We start from the raw sequence: 21,347 nt of genomic DNA on the forward strand, positions 1-21,347 counted from the left end.
CTTTGCCAGCTCTCTGGGAGACCGGCTCCAAGGGGCAGAGAGAGAAAGGGGGTGGAGTGAAACAGCCCGCTTAAAAGACCTAAAGCCAGACCCTGTAAAGAACAAGAGTAAGGATCAAACCCTTCCGAGGCCCAGGAGCCTGCCTTTGGCACATACTTTTAAGAAACGCAAGCGGAGCACATCAGGCCCTGGGCCTGCCTGGTCTGATCTCCAGTGATCTCCTATAGAACTGGGAGGGCGTGGCCAGAGCAGAACCCTCAGCACACAGGCCTGCTGCCCCACGCCCAATTAGCTGTTTCGCTTCGTTCAAGTTTGTATAACAAATCAAAACTAGGTGACTGAACACAGTTGTAGTAGTAGTAGTAGTAGTAGTAGTAGTAGTAATAATAATAATAATAATAATAATAATAATAATTTATTCATATCCTGTCCATCTGGCTGGGTTTCCCCAGCCACTCTGGGAAGCTCCCAACAGGATATTAAAAACACGATAAAAGATCAAACACTAAAAACTTCCCTAAACAAGGCTGCCTTCAGAGGTCTTCTAAACGTGAGAGAATTGTTTATTTCCTTGACATCTGATGAGAAGGTGTTCCACAGGGCAGGCGCCACTACCAAGAAGGCGCTCTGCCTGGTTTCCTGTAACCTTACTTCTTGCGGTGAGGGAACTGACAGAAGGTCCTCGAAGCTGGACCTCAGTGTCCAGTCTGAACAATGGGGGTGGAGACGCTCTTTCAGGTATACTTCAGTTATAATGGCCCTCCGTACTCCCCAACTTCACCAGCTTCCGGGCAGTGGACTTCCGTACTCCCCAACTTCACCAGCTTCCGGGCAGTGGACTAGGGGGACTAGGCTAGTCCCCTAAATGTTTCCGGTAAATTAGAGTATTAAAGCATTCAAGTCTGGTGCCTCCTCCTCAAAGCCCAGGAGACTTCTGGCCCCCCCCCCCGGCAACCATCCTAACAAGGTGGTGTTTCTGATCCAAAGTGTTCCCCTACAAAAAAATGTCACTGCACGTCACTGCTTCCGTGTTTAGAATTCATGTCTTTATAAAACTCATTCTTCTTTTAGTTTTTCTCTGCAGGATTCTCTTATGTTGTTCCATCAGGGTATGGGAGCCGCCATCCACAGCAAGGTCATCTTCTCCAGCTGAAGTACAAAGAAGTATGCATGGCCGCAACACCCAGTTTTGTAGAGATGCAGTGGATAACATTATTTTGTAGACCCTTTTCACTAGCATAGGAAATAAATGGCCACCAGATGGCACAAAAAGCATCCATTTTTTCCCTTTTCGTTCAGCATCGTTAAACTACAATATACGTTATTGTGTCAGCTATAGCTAAACTCCATGCTATGTTTGGGCAATGGACAGTGTAGTGTAATGGTTAGAATGTCCAGGCTACAGAAACCTAAGCTCAAACCCCCATTCAGCCATGAAGCTTGATGAGTGACCTTGGGCTAGTGAGTTGTTGTGAAGATAACAGGAAGTGCTGGGTAAAGGAAGGAGGACCGTGTACATTGTTTTGAGCTCCTTAGAGAAGTAGAATATAAATGTAATAAATAAATACAACAGCAAAGCTCTTAATGGGGGTAGATTGCTGACAATATATTATATCCGTTTTCAAACATTTGCATGCATTGCCAGTGTGCTTCTAAGCAACACATCAAAGTATATTTTTGATATTTAAAGCCCTGAACCAAAGTTATCAGAGGCATACCACCACTATTATGTCCTTGGGAACACGGGAAAAGCAATGCTTAACAGTCCCCTTGTTTGTTGCAGTAGGATGAGGGGTACTCTTTGGAACACTATTCCTAGGGAATGCATTTAACGAACTCTTGCATCAGCTTTCAAAAGTATAATGTTTAAGATCCTTTTAGGAGGGTGTTTGGGTTAGAGGCATGTCCAATGGTTGCATTTTCCTCTTTGCTCTTAATGATTTGTGTTTTCTTTTTCTTTTTTTTAAATTCTGTCAACTGAAATGACTTTTGAAGTCTAATCAAGCAAGGCTAAAAGCTGCTAAATAAATAGTGAACACACAAGACCGTGTACTGTATTTGTAATTTCCAATCTTCCATGTACAAGAAATTCATCAGGAAAGAGCCAAAACCCAATCACTGTATCGTGCTACAATAAGGGTCTGGCCTATAAGTCTTATCTAACCTGATCAATACAATTATTAGCCATTACTCCTTTGCAAAAACGTTACAAGTGGAATGGCTCACAACACAATCCCACACTTGAACCATAGGGCAACATAAGGTTAAACTTCAAGTTTGTTCTCCTAACTAGAATTGCCAGAAAACATTCCACAGGCCAGGCGCTGATAGTCTTAAATGCATCATGGCTGAAGAACGTGCCTGATCTGGTCTGTGGATGCCCAAACCACTCTCCTATTCCTGCCAAAACTACAAATGCACTAATTTGTAATACTCCCTCACTTATCCACCAAGGTTTACAGCATGCTACAAGTTAGCAAGAGGCAGTAGTCACTCAAGCCAACTTGTCATTGTCATTTAGACAGCTTCTGTCTCCATTTAAACATAATAGGGTTCTCTTGAGCAATATGTCCAATGTTTTTTCCCCGTTTTTTGTAATTTAGTAGACAGACCCCTTTACTGTCTTCGGTCTGAAATCACCTCTTGATTAACCTACTAACAAACAGAACAGGTTGATCAGGAAACGAATCATTCTGGTCAAGGATTTCAGTACTCAGGGTCAATGCTCAGTTTTACACATTAAAACTGGAAGGGAAGGGAAATTGCTACTGCAGCCACCAGGTTTAAAACAATCATGAGAATATAATTAAGTAACGTCATATACTGGTACATTTGTCTTCCTCTGCATCCTAAAGAAGCTAGGAACAAGCATTTATCACCTCCTTTACACCCCTTTCAAAGAAACCTAACAAAAATCAAACTGGTAGGTGTTTGCTACCAGAAAATATAAGAGTTAACAGTTATTGGGTGCTCTTGCCTGCAGTGCAATTTAAGCTGGTCCAAAAATTTGACCAGAATGTTTTAGGGGTGTCCTGGACCACTTTGGGGGTATCCAGAGAGCCTGGTATGGGCCTCAAACCTTATGCTTGACCCTTCTGCTTTAGTTGGCACTGTGAATCAAACAGTTATAGAGAAAGGCTCACAGAGTCACCAAGTCAAGGCATTGCTAATTGTACATGAACCTCTACAGTGACCCACAGCAGCATATGAGAAAATAAGCAAGCTGGATCTTCTTGAAATGTCAGTTTATTTTGCTGCCTTCCCAATTCAAAAGCCAGCAACAAGGGCAGGGGCTAAGAGATATAGAAAGCAACTCCAGGAAATGTTCTGTGTTTCTGTTCCATAATAATAAAATGCATTTTAAAAGATAATCTAAAATACTTGGAGCAAGTAACAAATCAGGATAAGATCTAGGTGATATAAGAATAAGAAGAGTTCTGCTGGATCAGACCAAAGACCTATCTAGTCCAGCATCCTATTCTCAAAGGGGCCACTCAGACCTACGGGAAGTCAACAAGCAGGTCACGATCATAACAGCAATTTCTCCCCTCGTGTTTCCTGACAAACAGTATTCAGAAGCACATCACCTCTGACACGTGAGATTACACACAGCCACCATGACCAGGAGCCTTAAAGATGGTGATCATCACTACATTTGTGACAGCATGTAGTTTAACTATGCCCTGCATGAAGATATACTTCCTTCTGTGTGCCCTGGCACTTCCAACATTCAGCATCTAGTTCTATTTTTATGAAGGGGAGGAAAACTTCTCTATCAACTTTCTCCACATCGTACTGCTAGATCAGTCTACAGATAGATACAGATTGTGGAAATTTGATGGACGCTCCCTCTGCACCAAGACCACAAGGCAACAGGATGAGGTCCATGCCTAAGAAAAAAAGAGAATAGGAGCTTGGCATGGAGGCAGTGGAAGAGTCAAGCGTGTCTTTTAGGCAGGAGAAAGGGAGCATGAAGCTAGTAGCACAAAGACCAAAAACATTTCCCAAATCAGAAGCAGGACTTATAAACTGCATAACCGCACCCCATTGCCAACCCTCTCATTTTACACCTCTCCCACACCCAACCCCTCACAACTCACCCCCACCCACAAGATTGCCAAAAAACCCCAAAGAAACTTCCCCCTATCTCCCTACTTCTGCTTCATTTGCAGATTTCCTTCTGGCAGCAGCAAGGAGAAGGCCTCTTCATTCTCCTGCCCCGCCGCCTTTGCAGATGGTAACAGAGGGAGCTCAGCAAGGCCTGCCTGGGTGCCCAACTCTGCCAGGTTTACCTGCCTGGGCCGCTGACCTGTTTCCTCATCACACACACATATTGTGGCAGCAATGACAGAGAGCATGTAGGAAGGCTTGCCTGGGCTGCCCACCTGCCCATTTCACTGGTCTGCTTGCTTGCGCTGCAGGCCTGAGCTGCTGGCTTTCTTTCTTCCCTCCACCCCAGGATGGCAGTGGCAACAACAGTGGGAGCACAGGAAGGCCTGCCTGTGGTTTGTGAATGCCTGTACACTTGTCTGTGTGATAAGGGATGAGTGCAAATATAGTACAGAGAGATGTGGCAGGTTGTTGCATTTACTGATCCTCGGAAATTACCCACCTGGTGACTAACCTGTCTGCAACACTTGAGAAAGCAACACAGAATCTTGGAGGAAGTGACAAGGAGAACAGCACTTAAGGGTTTGGGCTATCAAATCTTTTTCCCAGAAGCAGCTCCTACGCCCCTTAACAGCAGCAATCCAAACAGAAATTAAGCAGGTGACTCCAGCAAGATTCTGTTGTTGGATACCCGCTTGTCACAGTCATTAAAGACATAGGAATCCTGCCAGAAACACGTGCTGACTACCCTACACAGGAGAATGAAATGGGCAGCACTTTGCTTTTAAGATGCTTCAAGCAACTTAAGAGCTGGCTAATATCTAAATGCTATGTATTATGAAGTATTCACACACTAAAAAAAAACCCCAATTAAGTGTGAAATCATCCCTGGATTCTACAAAGGAATGTACAAAAGGTTGCTCAGCGTTCATACTCCAGTTTGTTAAGGCAGTAAATTACTCTTTAAACACATTTTAAACCAGCCATCTTGATTGCAAAAAGAGTGATTTTTACACTGATCAATGAGTGCTTACAGGTGCAGCAGGGACCCAATTCATTTCAGCAATTTGAATTCTGACTTACGGGGTTGTAGTAATTTATTGAAGATCATTCATGATCTACACATGGTGGACATATTGAAACAGCTACATGCACCTATGCACATGGCAAGGAACGGCCTTGGTTGACTCCCCAGATGTGTACATGCTATGAAACAGATGCTTAAGACACTTCAAAATTATGTAGCAAAAGTACTACCACTTGAACCTTTACTCTGTGAAGTATGAAGCGTCCCCGGCACTGTGCTACTCATACAAATGAACAGTTGTTGCTTCCTTATTAGCCTTTACCTACCATACCACCTCTTCACAGAAAATAACCACCCTTGGCATATTTGCCACCCCACCCTTCAGCTCCAAAGCGCACAAAACTTTCAAAGTCCATTATTGGCTTTGTAAGCTCAGGTTTGACCTCATTTTACCAAAAGTTCCTGCTAGTTTACTCTGATCTTTAATAGAGTTCCAATTTCTCATCTTAATCATCAGTGCGAGCTCACACTTTTAACCTACCAAGAACCCTAAAACATCTGGGATACCATGCACATCAAACTCTTCCTTGAAGACAGCTTCAGTCACATAACCGGGAGAACCTAATGAGGAGAGCAAGAACTGCTGGGGCCTGTTCAGAACCTTGGAAGAACGGAGTGCCAATTACATGGGCAAGGAAACAGTTTCATATTTTTATAGTGTACACAGATAAAGGTTTCTTACATTTTCCTCTCCTGTCTGCATCTTCTGAAGAAACTTCTTACGGTAATCACAGCTTACTCCTAACACCTTTCCCCAACTCCAGGGAGTTCTTTTGCTACTTGCTGCGGTTACAGCCAGCAGTGGATTTGATTTGTTGGCTGGTGTGAAATTATCTCTGGTTTTATAATTTGTTTTATTGTCACTTGAAGGTTGCAGCAGGCCCCGGAGGCCCTTTTGAGGGTGAGAAGACATATAAGTAAACAAAATTTAACCACAAAACCAATGAATATTCTCTAAGTTTTAGTATGTTTCTTCACCCAAACTGCAGGCTTCCTAGAAGCAAAAGAAGTTTTTGGTGTGGTTGTTTTTTTAAATCAGATTAACACATGCTGATAGGGGGTTTTTTCACTGGGTCGGAAGCCCCAACTCCCTCCACTTTATATATGGTAGAGAGATCATAGGCAAATCATATCACTTTCACAAAAGCCAAGTCACAAATCTGCAGAGTGAGATGAACCAACTCAATTTCTAATACCAGTTAGATTTTAAGCCTTTGCCAACCTGGTGCCCTCCAGATGTTTGGGGCTACAATTCACAACAGCTTCTGCCAGTATAGCCAATGCTGGAAGCTATAGTTTGAAATATCTGGAGGGCACCAGGTTGGAAAAAAGCTGCTTTAAACAACTAAGCTGTCAATCAGCAGTTCTGCCTTTGGTGTAGTTATGCAGAACAAACAGGAAAGCGCAGCTTTTAAAAGGGGGCTTAGATTTCCCCAGACTAGAAGTTAAGGAACCTACTTTTAATATAGTCCCATCAGTGTTGATGGCAATGAACAGAATAATGAGCAGAAAACAGATCCCAGCCCCAAGGAACTTACAGCCTAACAGAAAGATGAGAGAGAGACGGAAGAGGAAACCTACCTTTAACTGTGGACATACCTCATGGCTGCTTGTACTGCCCTCTGCAGTCCCCAGTGCCTCCCCTGGAGGCCCCTTGGAACAGCATAGCAGATGCAGGAGGAAGTAGGAATTTACAAAAAAATAATAATCACCTCACCCGCTTTCTGATCAAATAAAGCAGACTCCTCCATTGCCCCAGAGGCTGAACTGGATACAACCCTGTTTATTGGAAGCCCAGATGATCTAAGTCTGCCACTGTCCGCCAGCAGAAATGTTTCTGAATCACAATTACTATTAACTCTCCTGTATTAACAGACTGCACCAAAAACATATGGCTTTGTGTTTGGAGAAACTAAGATGCAACTAGATTCAGGTAGGTAGCCATGTTGGTCTGAAATAAATAAAAAATTAAAAAATAATCCAGTAGCACCTTAGAGACCAACTAAGTTTGTTCTGGGTATAAGCTTTCGTGTGCATCCACACTTCTTCAGATACCAAGAAGTGTGCATGCACACAAAAGCTTATACCCAGAACAAACTTAGTTGGTCTCTAAGGTGCTACTGAACTATTTTTTAAGATGCAACTGAAAGAGTTCAGTTTACCAATCCATGGGTTCTCCGTACATTTCATTTATATTTACTTACCATACCAACAGTGTGTCAGCCACAGCTTTGATACCTATATAGCCACATTTTCTTTGACCAAAAAACTGACAAGCGTTTTGGACCAGAATACCTCAAGGACTGTCTGTAAGTAACCCCTATTGCACTCCAATCAACATCTGAGAGCCGTCTCAGGAAGCCAAGTCAACTCACGTCTGGCAGGTGGCTACACACAGCAGGGCCTATTTGCATTTTTCCAGATCTGTTGGCTAGCCTCTTAAAATCCATTTATCATTTGCACTGAATGATTAATTCAGATAGGTGAAGCTGACAGGAATTGCGGTCCAACAATATATGGATGTCCACACCTAAGGCACCTCTGTTTTAAACTGTCAGTTGCAGAGCTGGAAAGGACCTCCATGTAATGTTGCACAATCCCTACTCAGTCACAAACTGGGCTTGGCACTGCCTCTCAACTTAAACCTGCCTCACAAGGTTGTTGTGAGGACAAACTGAGAAGGGAAAGAACCAGGTACTCCACCTTGAACTTATTGGAGGAAAGGTAGGATGTAGTAGTTGTTATCTAGTTTCAACTTTAAAGCCACCAATGAAAGAGAATCACAATAATTAAGTTGTCAGGTTTTTTTTTTAAAAGGCTACATATATACAATAATTGTTCCCCTTCTGAGTTCATCAGAGTAGGCAGGAAGTTTACTTGACCCATCTATCTTCCAGAAATTCCATAATAGACATTTTACACAGAGCCTAGCAGCCAAGCCACAGGCACCTGGATGTCCCATTTAATAAAAAGAAACAGTGCTTCTATTAAGTGCACTTCACATAAAAGCTTCACATACATTATATTGGATTAATTGTTTAATTAAAGCTGTGCTCCGTTTAATTGAAGTCGTGCTTTGTTTTCCTTTTTAATCCTGCCAAAAATGAGAGCTGGGAGTAAAATTTATCAGCACAGTTTCTTTGTGGATCAAACAACAAATCTGCAAAGAAGTTCCATGCATCAGCAATAGAGGCACAGGTCTAATGTTGCGTCTGCTCCTCAGATCTGTTGAAAGCAACAAAAGGGGACAGATTGGACTAGAAAGCTGCAAGGGAGCCCACCTCCAACTGCTGCACATATACCAGGAGAGCTGCAGGCAGAGGCAGATGCAAGTATTCCTTAAAAATCCCACTACTTAAACCTTACTGCTTGGATATCATGTGGATAGTGTGCTAAAGTTCCTATTTAACAATTAATAATTACTATTTGTTCCCTTTAAATTTCTTTCAGTTGCTAACTTGATTACTCTCTGCAGAGAATAATGGTCCACAGAGCATATTTCTACAACAAGCAAGTGTTCAGAAGCCTTCAAGTTTTTTTTTACTTAATGGAGCTCATATAATGCATGCTGTTACTTTAGAAAATAGCCTTTGTAATATTTTACAACTGCCAATAAATCATTTGTTGCAAAGGCTAGGAAATAGCTTTTTGACTAGATGACAACTAAGGGATTGGATCTTCTGGACAGAACCCAGAAGGGACCTACAACTAATTAGAAACACAAAATTTCCCCCTTGGTACCCACTCTTGAAAAAAGAGCATTTTAGAGCTAGTATCTGAACTTTCACCAGTTTCCTCAAGAAATGTCGTTATTGAGCTGCGTTTCCAAGTGATGCCCAAAACAGTCTTGGATGGCGACTACAAGGTCTTGTATAGAGACTTTGTATTTATGGTCAGGTGGGAGACATCACTCCTTATCTGTTAGCCTGCCCCTTATAGAGAGGGCCAAGAGATGGCTTTCTGAAACCTTTGTTCACACAAGCAAACAGGCACACACTGTTGTTTCTTTTGAGTGCCAATAATAGCTCCATAACATGCAGAATGGCCCTCTATACACTGGCTGCAAAAAATAAAATAATAATAATAATCAGGAAAAAGGAGTTAAGATAAAATTGCTATAAATTGTGGTGGTGCTTCAGATGTGTAATCTGAAATCAAGCTGGATTTGAGTTTGTTGGTGTATCTGGGAACTTGTCTTCCTTACATTATGGATGCCGGTAAATTGGATTTTTAAAAGGCAAAATATTAGAATTGGAGGTCTGAGAGAGATATAAGGGAAACTGTGTGTTTCAGGAACTTGGCAGTCTTTTTGTATTATGAATATTTGTTCTGTATTATTGCATTAATACTATCATGGGCTTTGGCTACAACCATCAATTTATGAACTTGAACTTTATTAGATGACATGCATGCATGTATGTTAAATCTGATGATCAGGCTAAAGTTTTGAAGGATGTTTAGAATTCAATCACAACTACTCAAGACAATTTTAAGGAAAGTGTCCTTAAATTTTCCCTATCTTGACTTAACAAACTCCACATCCAAGTACCATGATCACAATAGAAGGACAAGGTATACATTTACCTAAACAAAAATAACTGAAGAGTCAGAACTATGCATGTCCTGAGATTCCACATACTCAAATATGGTGTAGTATTTGGACTGCTGATAAATCCACGTTTTAAATATATAACAGTAGGTTTCAGTCCTTCAGTTAATATTTACAAATGTGCTTTTGAAAGAACCAGTGATCATCGAAGCCATGCACAAGTACCTATGAATCTTGCACTTCATGTTACCCTATGTCACTCATTTACCTGTGCTTCCCTTCCAGGATATAGTCTAAATTCCACAAAATAATATAAATATATTTAGAATCAAACATAGACATATTTCTCCAAGATAAGTGTATCTGCACAAAATATTAATTTGCACAACTTATTTTTTATACACAATGTTGAGTTCTCTTTCTTTGGCAATAGCTATCTTTGCGGTTAATAAAAACAGTATAAATCAGGCTTTTGCTGTTCAGGAAGTCCAAAATATTGGTCCATCTCATTCTTACTACAGAGTCCCTAAATTCCTGGATACTGTTTTTTTAATGTATTTTTTATTAAAGGTTTCTTGGTTTACAAAAGTATGTGCAATGTCTTTTTTTTCAAGTTACATTTTCTACAGATCAGTTTCATTTGTTGCAACATTAGTGTTACATTGGGAAGAAAAGGGGGGAAGAGGTGGAGGGGGCAATGGAGGGTGGGGGTGGGGTCGGGTGGCAATGTTTCTATTTAACTTAATGTATGTGTGGGGTTTTGTGTCAGCATCGCTTGTGTGGTTTCTCTTTACTATTCGCTTGTGTTCCTCTGGTGGTGAGAGAGGTTGGGGTTGCCCTAGGGTGTGTGGTTGGTTGGTTGTGATTGGCTGTGGTGAACTTTGTTTTCATGTATGAGTGGGGTGGGTGTTTTTGGATCAGGTTGGCTGTTGGTGGATTCTTGTCGTTGTCTTGTTGGGCAATCCCTGGATACTGTTAACAGCTGACAAATGAATGAAGTGCTGAGAACAATGAATACATTAAAACACTGTAAGGCAGTGATGCAGGGGTAGGAATTTGTACACTTGCTATGTGCCCTGCCCTTTCCTCTTTCTACAGTGATCATTACAAGCCACAGATATAATCCTGCCATACTGCTACTAAGTGTAATAATCTCTTTGGGAAAGGGTCAGCCTCAGTCTAAACAGTAATGGGATTTTGATCACAGAATAAAACAAGCTGGGAAGGGAAGGGAAGAGAGTAATAATGGACAAGAAGTCAAGGTTCCTGAATCCTATCCACAACTCTGGGAAGGGATTTAGTAGTACATGCTGGGTCATGGACTGAGTCTACACGGAGCAGAAGTCTGAGAGCTCTCTTATAACCTTCTGTGCCAAGCCCTGGCACTTCCTTTGCAATTTTCATACATTTCCTCCCTATACCTTCTCTGTCTTTTGAGGGAGCCTTTAAGGATGGACAATTCCATGTTCAAAGAACAGTACTAGCACCTAGAAAACCTGAGTTCTGCAGTGTAACTTTGATTCACATTTTTTATCTGTAACTGAGCCCAAGCCCAGCTGTTAAAGATGCTGGTATACAAAACAAGGTTGTGAGATGCATTGGTCCTAAAGAAAAATGACCTGAATTCTCCAGTGCAGAAGAAAAGGCCGAGTTTTGCACACCCACTGCTTGGATGCAATGTGGCAGGTAAAACTCATACTTAATTGAACAGGCTTGCATGCCACAAGCTCCCAAAGAAGACAGGAAAGAACCCCAAAGGGGTGTGTGTGTGTGTGTAGTTTTAAATAGTTTTCATGAGGTCCTATTCCAGCATTAATTCTTTGACTGTTCTGCAAGTCTGCCGCCAGCTACAAAATCCTGCCTTCCACTTCCTCGAAAGCAATCCAAGCAGACCTCTCTGTTTTCCATCTAGGTACGCTACAAACATACTTCCTGCTTTGTTGCTAGTCTTTCCATCTGAGGCCCTGCCTGACCAGTTTGCAGTTCCATTCTGCAGCTTCCTTTGGGGGGTGGGGCGTAGCGGACACATCCGTCTGTCTCTGCTGAATTAAGTAGCCTTCCATTTGTGTTTTAACAGGGCGAGCTGTCTATTGAACAGGAACCTGTCATACCTGCCTAAAAGCAATAGCAAAGTGTTAGCTTCATTGCACATATTCGGTACCAGCCACTGTTAACTAAGCAGCTTCAGATAAAAGAGAAAATGCTACGTCTCGTATTTAAATCTGTTTGATATATTTGGGGAGGATAACTAACCTACAAGTTACAGACAAAGTCAACACAAACTGGTTTTTAGCGCACAGGCACGACCAGAGGCAGTGTTGCTAGAGGTAGAAAACAACCCCAGCTCGCCAATTTATTTTTAAAAAAACCCGTTTTTCCATGCTAGAAACCCCCTTCACCGAATAAACACACACGTGGACCCAAATCGGACAAAGCATTAAAAGTAATGCTCATGGGAGGGGAAGGCGAACGCGAAGAATGGGTTGTGCTGGGAAGCCAGGACAAGGGGACCCACTCCATGTGGAGGCAGCGAACTCGCAGGCTCCCAGGGGAGGAGGCAGGGCGGGGGCGCCGGAGAGCGCGGCAGGCAGACCGGCCGGATCGGCCCCAAAGTCCCCCGGCAGCACCGGCCAGCCAGGTGTCCCACAAACGAGGCACGGAGGGGCCGGCCGCCACCCCCCACTCCGGATAAGCCTGGCACGGCAGGCTGAGGCAAAGGCCTGGCTGGGGAAACACCCCCCCTCCCGGCCCGGGGTACCTGGTGTGAAGGCAGGGTGGGCAAGGCGGTGTCCTGCCCCGCGAGCGGGCTTCACGGGCGGCGACGCCCCCGCTGCTCCTCCACTCTCCGGAACCGGCTGCCCGCAAACCCCAGAACACTCCCCGCTCCGGGAGGGAAGAGGGAGGTCCGGCGCCAATTCCTGCCTCGGCTTCTCCCAGACTGCGGCCCCCGCTCCCCACACCCGGCTTCCTCCCGCCGCCGCGCGCACTCACCGCTCTCAATCTCGCCGCCCTTCTTGGCCGTGGCCGCGTTGCCCATGGCCAGGCGGGGGCCGGGCTGGGGCTTGGGCTGGGCCCGCGGGGAGGGGGCGCTCTCCCCGCTCGCTCGGTGCAGGCGGCAGGAGGCTCCGGCTGGGCCCAGCCAGGCCCAATCCCCCCCTCCCCTGCCAGACCGGGGTCGCCTCCGCCCCCTTCTCCCCTGGCGGCAGTAGCAGCGGCGGCGGCGGCGCCACCTCCCCGCGCGTGCGCCATTGGCTAGCCTGCGCGGCTGCCGCCAGCCGATTGGTCCCGTCGCCGAAGCCCCGGTCGCAATTGGCCCGCGGACCGTGACGGCTTCCTCTCGCGCGCCCGCCCTCCTTCTTGCGCAAAAAGTGTCGGGTTGAAGCAGAAGGCTTCCACCAGCTTCTGTGATTGGCTAACGGAAGATTTATAGTCCCACCCTTCTGGTGTGGATCCGCTAATTGGCTAGGCCAGGAGATGGGGGCTCAGGGTTCTATTATTAGAATATTTAGATTTTCCTAATTCCGAAGAATGTCCATTGTAAAGGGAGGAGGAGGAGGAGCAGCAGTAAAACGCGTCTCCGGAGGAAGCGGGGAGAGGGCGAAAACCGGGCGTGGGGTTTGATGCTTCCAGTGGGAATTTAAAAGAGAAATAAATAATAGAGGGATTCCATTGTGCAGCGAGCATAGGGGTTCGCTGTTGCGCAAAGCTATTGTCCTCGGTTGACCAGTATGGAATAAATTCATTTTTGAGGGGCGGGAGCCTGACAAAGCGATGCTCGGATAAGAATGGGCGTTCAGCTGAGCTTGTGCTCACCAGCTTGCTTTGTGTACCTAGACTAACGTTTGACAGTCCTTGACTACCCCTTTGTTCATGCACTTCGGTTAATGTATGAATATAGACTGACTGTGCCATCTTTTGAATGAATGGAGACGTTTATGCTTGTTATTGATTAACCCGGAGCGCTCTTTGATGTAGGCTGCTTACCACGCCCATAAACTCGGACTGGAGGGTGGGAGGAAACAGTGCATTTGCGCCTTCTATGTCTCTAGCTACGTGAGCGTGTGAAACAATGGCTGGGTAAAGTGAATTCAGAGGTTTCTCAGTCTAGTTTGGCCCTAATTTATCTAAATTTCCGTAGGATGACAGGATTTTCCAAATCTTGGCTGAAGTTGCGGGGGGGGGGGGTTCAGAGCTTATATAACGAGCTGAACTTATGTAATAAATCTGATGCCCGAAGTATTGTTGATAGTTGTTCATTTTGTGACATACACAGTCTGCGGATTTTTCCTGGGTTTTTCCGGAGCACGTTGTGTAACCAACGTAAACGTTATGAAGAGGCTAGGCTACATTTTCACTTCACTGTTTGTTTGGCAATTGTTAACAGCCCTGGAGGCAATGTAGGACATGGCTGTCACCATGACAAATGCTTCTTAAATACTAATACAGTTATTATTTATTATGATAGCCTTAAAATGCCACAAGATTCTTCTTTGTTTTTGCTGCAATAAACTATCCCATCTCTCTCTCTGGAAGTTACAACTAGACAGTTAACACAGTACTGTACCACTAACCTGCTAGGCATTATTCAGAATGCAGAAGGGCACATAACCTAAGAACCTCAGAGGTTTTACAGGGCTTTACTAAGGGTATGTGTATGTTAAAGACTGGTGCTGGAAGATGAAAAAGCAAAACAAATACAAGGCACAATAATTTTCTGTTCTTTTTAAGTGCCTCTAAGAGTCAACTATTACTGTTTCAAGTGTCTCAGTAGCAATAACTAATACAGTAGTCATGACCAATACTTTTTCATGCTTTACTCAATTTCTTCTTAATGCTTTAGCCATTTTTGCTCTTGCTTAACTTTCTCTCCATCCTCTCCTCACCTTCACCTTTCATGTTATTTCTTGTGTAGCCAACAGAATGAGGCCCTATTTCTATCCCCCGAGTGGCAGAAAGCACCATGAGAAAGTTGTTCATCCTTTAATGGGAAACTCATAATGCAACATTACACATGTTTGCTCAGAAGAGACTTCTGGGAGAAGTAAAGGTAAAGGGACCCCTGACCATTAGGTCCAGTTGTGACCGACTCTGGGGTTGCGGCGCTCATCTTGCTTTATTGGCCGAGGGAGCCGGCGTACAGCTTCCGGGTCATGTGGCCAGCATGACTAAGCCGTTTCTGGCAAACCAGAACAGCGCATGGAATTACAACCTGTAAGCGGTAAATGTGCTAAGCTTTGCAACCTAAACCTTATCACAGTATAAGCGAGCAGGTACTTCTCAAAGTACCAGTGTGCTTTTTTAATTGTGCACTGACTGCTTTAATGGCCTCTGGCTGTGAAGCAGTTTATAGATGTGTCAAATAAAATAATAAACTAGGTTGTTGGGGTCTTGAAACAGATAACAGGGATCATATTTAGAGGGCAAGAACTTATACAGAATCCTATGTTTCAGCAGCTTTTTTTCTGCCAATATTCTCTGATTTCTGGATCCTTAGCTGAAATTGCGCATACTACACTTGCAGTCCAAAAAGAAAATTAAGTGTCATTCCAGATGATTCTTTAAAAACTATACTTGAACTAGTGTAATCTAGCACCAATAGTCTACATGCACCTATGGAGGTATACTTCATATATTCCAAGAGTGTCATGATCCTGGCACTGAAACTAGGTTTTAAGAGTGGGTCCTGGCTTCACCTGAACCCTGATACACACAAATTAAAATCATACTTGGTTGGAAGGGATGTCAAAGTTCACTTTGTCCAAGACAACCAGGCCAAACCAGGAAGGAAATCCACCTTTACAGTATCCCTGATAGTTGACCAACCTCAGCTTAAAAACTTCTTACTAGATTTCCTTATACAGCAAAGTTATTCTCTCCAGGACGTGACCGACAACTGGATGCTCAAAAGTAGCAGTTTTATCCACTCCTATGAAAGGGATAAAATATGACATTTAATTTTAGCTATTTTGGCTGCATGAGCATAGGCCTTATTAGTCTGATTTTGAGCACAAAGACAGAGATCAAATTAGGTCAATAATGAACACATCTGAAATCTGAACACTGAAAACCAATCACGTTTTAACAAATTAGTGTATTTCAAGTACTTATGAATATACAGCATTTTCAAATAGGATGCTAATTTCAAATTTGAAGCTACCAGTTCAAATTAATAAAATTAATCAAACACTACTATTAAAAACGTGAATAGCTTTAGGTATTTGTCTCAGCTTTGCATTTTTGTACTTCCTCCAACCTCTTCTCTGCTGGGTAAACATGAGGACTGTGTCAAATATTACATTTCCATGGTGGGGGTGGGCGTGAGTGGGGGAAGACCAATAGCAGGTAGAGCCAGAATCCATGACAGGCAGAGCAAACTACCGTAGTTATAATTCTGCCGTCTTCCTCCTCCCTACTGAGTTGTCCAAGAGTAATGCTGAAACTAAGGCAGAGGAAGCCCACCAGCAGTGCCACCCCCTGGCAGCGGTGCCCCAGCAGCAGTGCCCCATTTGCCCTAACAGATAAGCTTCTACTACTCAAATTTAAAAAATGTGTGCAGGGAAACAGTAAGAAAATAGCTTCAGGTAGTGTATTTGAAATACTGGAAGAGTTTGGTACCTGTTTGAGGTGGGTGAATTTCAGAGTGCAGTTCTACACAGTACAGATTCAAATCAGTTTCCATACCTATTTAGCACTGATTTTTTCTCATTAGGAAACTCTCAGTGGGTTTGGAGAGCTCTAACAAAGGGTCCCCAACACACTCACTGGGGTGCAATCCTCCAGATTATTTGCAGGGGCTCACGATAGTTACACTGGATGCAAACTGATTTGTAGTGTTTAGAGAGCCATACCAAGTATTACCCAAACCTTACTGCTTTGATTTTACAAATACATGTATTGTTGGTTCACGGGGGGGGGGGGGGAGGTATAAATGGATAATTCCTGGATGCCAATATCCAAGTTTGGGGGAAATACTATTTGGTGAGAGAACCTCGGCAGAGATTTAAAATCACAGAATATGCAGCAAACTAAAGCATGGAAATAGAGGCTGTAAAACTTTAAAAGTGCATTCCAAAAAATTCGCCTTAAAAAGTTTATTTCCAAAGTTTCCCTCTTCCCCTGGCATAGGAAAAATACCATGCATTTGGTAAGTTAAAAAATTGTTTACTTACACATTATTCAAAGGTCAGATTCATGTGCTTCAGAAAGGGTTGCACAGGCAGAAAAACTTGTCTTAGTTACAAAGTGGTGAAAGTTCCCTAATTATTGGTATAGGAACTCCATAATGGCTTGTGAGAGCCATGCAGTCTGAGCTGGAACAGCCAGCTCAAACTTCTTTACGTGCTGAGCTTCTCAGGTTGACTGGAGAATAATACGCTTGATTACCCAAAGTAAGGGAAGTGGGCATGGCTAAGCCTGGCAGGACAGCTTACTCTATGGTATTAACCCATTCATGCATTAATTAGAGTTAAATATATTGGTTATAATAGGCTGGTTATCCCACTTGTATAACATAAATAGCACCCCAGAGAACTTCACAAGCAGCATGCAATGTTATAATTTCTGCTTTCCTTTTACTTACCTACATCAATAACTATGCATGTATTATGGAGTCTTAAGGGTGGAGAGTGTCTGATGAGCAAATGGAGCCCATATGGTAATAAACAGGCCAGTCTGGCTAGATTTCCTCTTTGAGCTCACATGATGATTTCTCCTTGTAATATGATGTCAAAGAGAGAAAAACAAGGTAGAGTTTGCTTAGAAGAAGATGTGGCTCCTGCCGTGGACTCTGCCAAAGAGCAGATGAAGCAAATTGCAGTGGTGGGGCCATGCACTGATGTAGTAAATAAGCATCTGATTAAAAGGGAGAAGGATGTACCTCCAGCCCACAGCAGACTATGAAACTTGGATTGGTGCCACCAGCTTTATTTCCCTGTGGAGAGGAGATTAAACAAAGCACAACAAAGGCAGCTATTGTGCAGCTGTAAGGTTCCCTTCTGTTGTTGTGAAATATCTGGATCGTGGAGCAGCATACGTGTTATGTGAACAGTTGGTGCCAGGAAGTGAGGACAGTATTTGAGTTTGGGGTATTTCTGAGACCACAGGGAACCTTTCAGCCTCAAATTCAGTGCAGCACAGCACAAGCACAGAACAGCACAGCAGGAAGAAACAGCTCTGGTTAATGCTCCCCTTCAAGGGCTAGGGTTTACCTCCAGAAGGGCACGTTGGTGTTCTTTAGGGCACATGGAAATATAAGTAAAAGCTGTTCAAACCTGCTTTGCCACCCTTTTCAAGGGGAGGGCAGCCTATGAAGCTGAAATGACTCCAAGCTGTATCTACAGCATTATTACAATTTCTAGAGGAGTAGATGCATGCATCTGTTGCAGCAAGAGTAGCAGGGAGTCCTGTGGCACCTTAGAAACGCAGTTATTACGAAATAAACTTTCATGGTCTACAGTCCACTTCAGATACGTGAAGGGTTATCCTGAGTTGCAAGCACATATATATGGCTGAGGTTGGTGGGGGTGGTGCAGTGAAATCAGAAGGAAACACAGAAAAATGCAGTGTATGTAACAGCAACAATCAACCACACACAAAAAGTCATGTTGGTAACATCCTGGCATTGGTAAACCAATCACATGCTGTGTGATAAAAACCAGTCCACAACTGATAGTGCCAAACCTCTTGATGTATTGTAATGCAGTAGTTATATGTTGCAGTCTCCCTTGAGTTCAGATACAATGCACCCTTGGGAGTTTGAACTGTTCCCCCAAAGGGGGGAAACATCTGCAATCTACTCAAGTTCAAGGAGATTGGGTCTTAGTAAGCCTGTTAGGGTTACTAAACATCCAAAAAAGGAAGAGAAGAGTCCAGATTCCCACAGGTCACCTGGCTGCATATTTGCCCATCAAAGAAAACCACATCATCCCTGTCCTTAAGCACTATTAGGGCTGAACATTACTTGGCTTTTTCTTGGTATTGTGGTTGCAGCTGATAGACTGGAGTAAGTATGCAAAATAAGTTTATTTGCAATAAGCTCTCAATGCTCCCCTCCACGTCATCCTCACCCTCATCTCAACATGCAACTGGAATAGTACTTTTTCATATATAGTTTTCAAATCCTCTTGTGCCAAGAGGGGAGTTTCATTTAGACACAGCTTAAAGCAAAGGTGACCTTGAAAAGGATTTTAAAGATCCCTTTCTCCTTTTCTTTGACAAGGAAAGAAGGTATGATAAGAGTGTTTCTTGCTGAGGTTCTTATCCCTCAGGAGAACACAAATATAGGGAAAGCCCACGCCTTTTCTGTTGTCAAGACTATTGGCAAGGCTGAGCTCGTTCTGCCTCCCCCCTCCAGTTCTGAGAACAGTATTTGAGTTACATTGGCACAGAATATTAAAGCTATAAGTAGTGCAAATCAAGAGATCCCTGTTATGTATCAGAAGGCAACCTAAAGGAGTATTATTGCACTGTTTCCTAAAGAAAAATCAGGAAACTAAGGGGTTCCAAAGTTGTGGGTCTCCATCAGGCCCAACTCATATACAGTAGAACCTTGGTTGTCGAACATCTCCATTGACAAACGTTTCAGCTTTCGAACGCCAAAAACCCGGAAGTAACTGCTTCAGTTTTCGAATGATTTTTGGAAGCCGAATGTGCCACGCAGCTTCTGTTTTGAGTTTCCCTATTGTACTGAGGCTTCTGCTTTCAGTTTTTGGTTTTCGAACGTTTTGGAAGTTGAACGGTCTTCTGGAACAGATTACATTAAATGCTTTAATGAGGTTCTTGTATGGGGACTGTTGACATCCGTCTTTCTGAAGAGACAATGGCAGAGTGGGCCATGGGGGTAAATTCAAGCCATTGGAGAGTTATAGTGCCTGCTATGGCTATAGAGATCAATACAGCAGAGACATGTTTATTGAAGGTGTCTGGTTTTGCTGGTGCAGATGCACCATGGCGTTCCCTCTCTCTGCACTCCTCCCAGCGGTTATCTCTTCTCTGGTCATTGCTGTGGACACATGCCCTGTCTTTGTCTCCAGGCACTGCGGTCATCTGCAAGGGATGGGGACTACACTGCCTCATTTTCACATAGGAACAGAACCAATATGCAATTGTGTGAAGTTCCGAATTACAAGGATGGTCCAGTTTCTTAAAAACTTAATTTGATGTCTCTGGGCAGAAAATATAGCCTTAACAGGTAGGCGGATAATGTAATTATGTAAGGTTTTTCCTCCACCTGCAATGGGCAGCTGGAATGTTTAGGCAAAGCTGAGAGCTGTACACTACCCATTTGTACTGAATAAAGGGGGAGAGCTCCATGCAAGCCCTCTTATTCCTCTTTAGCTTGCTTTCTTGGATTTCATGCCTTCCAAGGAACCTTCCAAGGACTGTGCCAGCTTACCTGAGCAAGATCCACCAGTCAATACTTTTTTATTGCTTTGACCAAAACTAAACCGCTTCCATCCTTCACATAGGAAACCTTGCTGTTGTGATGCCTAGGAACACTCAGGTCCCAGGTTTACTGAGCTTTGTTATACTCAGCTTCTTGAATCGCATCCAACAGCAAATTGAAGTCACCCCACACTGCAGTGCACAAGTAAAATTGGTTTTCTATACCCAGCTTTAGCAACTGAGCAGATTGCCTTTTAGATTAGCTGAAGTTTATAAATGAGCTAAAATTAACTTGAGTTTTGAAGCTATGACAGTAGTGGCAAGCAGGAGGGATCCTTGAATCTGTGCAAGAGGTAATTTTCCTGCCGTGTTTGGCCCAAGAATTTGAGAAAGGACCACAGATACAAACTCCTTAGAATGGTGCTGGTGGCCAGAAGCAGGAAATAGAATATGAAACGAAACACACAATATTAGGGAAATAAGAGACTGGGGGGAAAGTGTCACGAAAGAGTGACAGCACGTTTTAAGCAGCAGCATTATTAACACTTTTGTTTGCAGGATTTGTACTGGCAGTCTACCTGCCGCAGGACCATGTTCAAGGTTCTGGTTATCAACATTTCAACCCTATTTCCCCCCCCCCCCAGTTTTAAAGATATGTTGTAAATCACCCGGACACACATGTAAAAGGTGTTTAATAAACAAAGTGCAGCCAGCTTTACAAGAATGGCTTGGGGCAACTGAAGGGTCCTCCGGGAAAATCCTGGAATGTCTATGGCCCAGAGTGTTTACACAGAGAGATTCTTCAAGGATCAGTCTCATTCTTCTAACCTAAGCACCCCAGCTCGCACATTTGTTTCCATCTAAGTTTTGATCCATGAATAATTATTGCTTATGTAACTTCCTGCAGAAAGCAGTGTGACTAAGATAAGTTTCCACCAATTGCCACAACTGTAGTGGTGCCCAAAAAAAACCACCGAACTGTAACTGAACTTCATAGTATTGGTGCAGCACCACTGGTTCACAAGCTACTCTTAACCACACTGCCACAGACATATACATGCTGAATAATGATCAGGTTGAAAACCTTTCAGCAGTGAAAAATGAATGTATTTAAATCAGTTAAAATGAGTCAACCAACCCTAAAAATTCTAACTTCAGTCTACTTGATATAATCCATTGACTTAAGCCAATTACCCTGATCTGGAATTTGGGAACACC

At 43.4% G+C, this 21,347-nt stretch overlaps 1 protein-coding gene and 1 long non-coding RNA gene across 3 annotated transcripts in view; one reads left to right on the forward strand and one right to left on the reverse strand.

The window, feature by feature from the left end:
- The window catches only part of PRKACA (protein kinase cAMP-activated catalytic subunit alpha), a 59,840-nt gene extending 46,883 nt beyond the window's left edge, over positions 1-12,957 (reverse strand). Inside the window, exon 1 of one of the 2 annotated variants that reach the window (XM_083599939.1) lies at positions 12,738-12,957. In XM_083599939.1, coding sequence (XP_083456065.1) covers positions 12,738-12,783 — 46 coding nt within the window. In that variant the 5' untranslated portion in view covers positions 12,784-12,957. Of the gene's footprint in view, positions 1-156; positions 256-12,737 lie in introns of those variants that run through there. The other variant, XM_083599942.1, reaches the window with a different exon arrangement.
- On the forward strand, positions 12-8,419 carry LOC310756235. Its single transcript, XR_014544770.1, has 3 exons — positions 12-107; positions 1,072-2,781; positions 3,204-8,419. It is a non-coding gene; the product is annotated as an uncharacterized lncRNA (long non-coding RNA).
- Positions 12,958-21,347: the final 8,390 nt, after the last annotated feature.

Source organism: Podarcis filfolensis (assembly GCF_964270895.1).
Source record: "Podarcis filfolensis genome assembly, chromosome: 2".
NCBI classification, from domain to species: Eukaryota; Metazoa; Chordata; class Lepidosauria; order Squamata; family Lacertidae; genus Podarcis; species Podarcis filfolensis.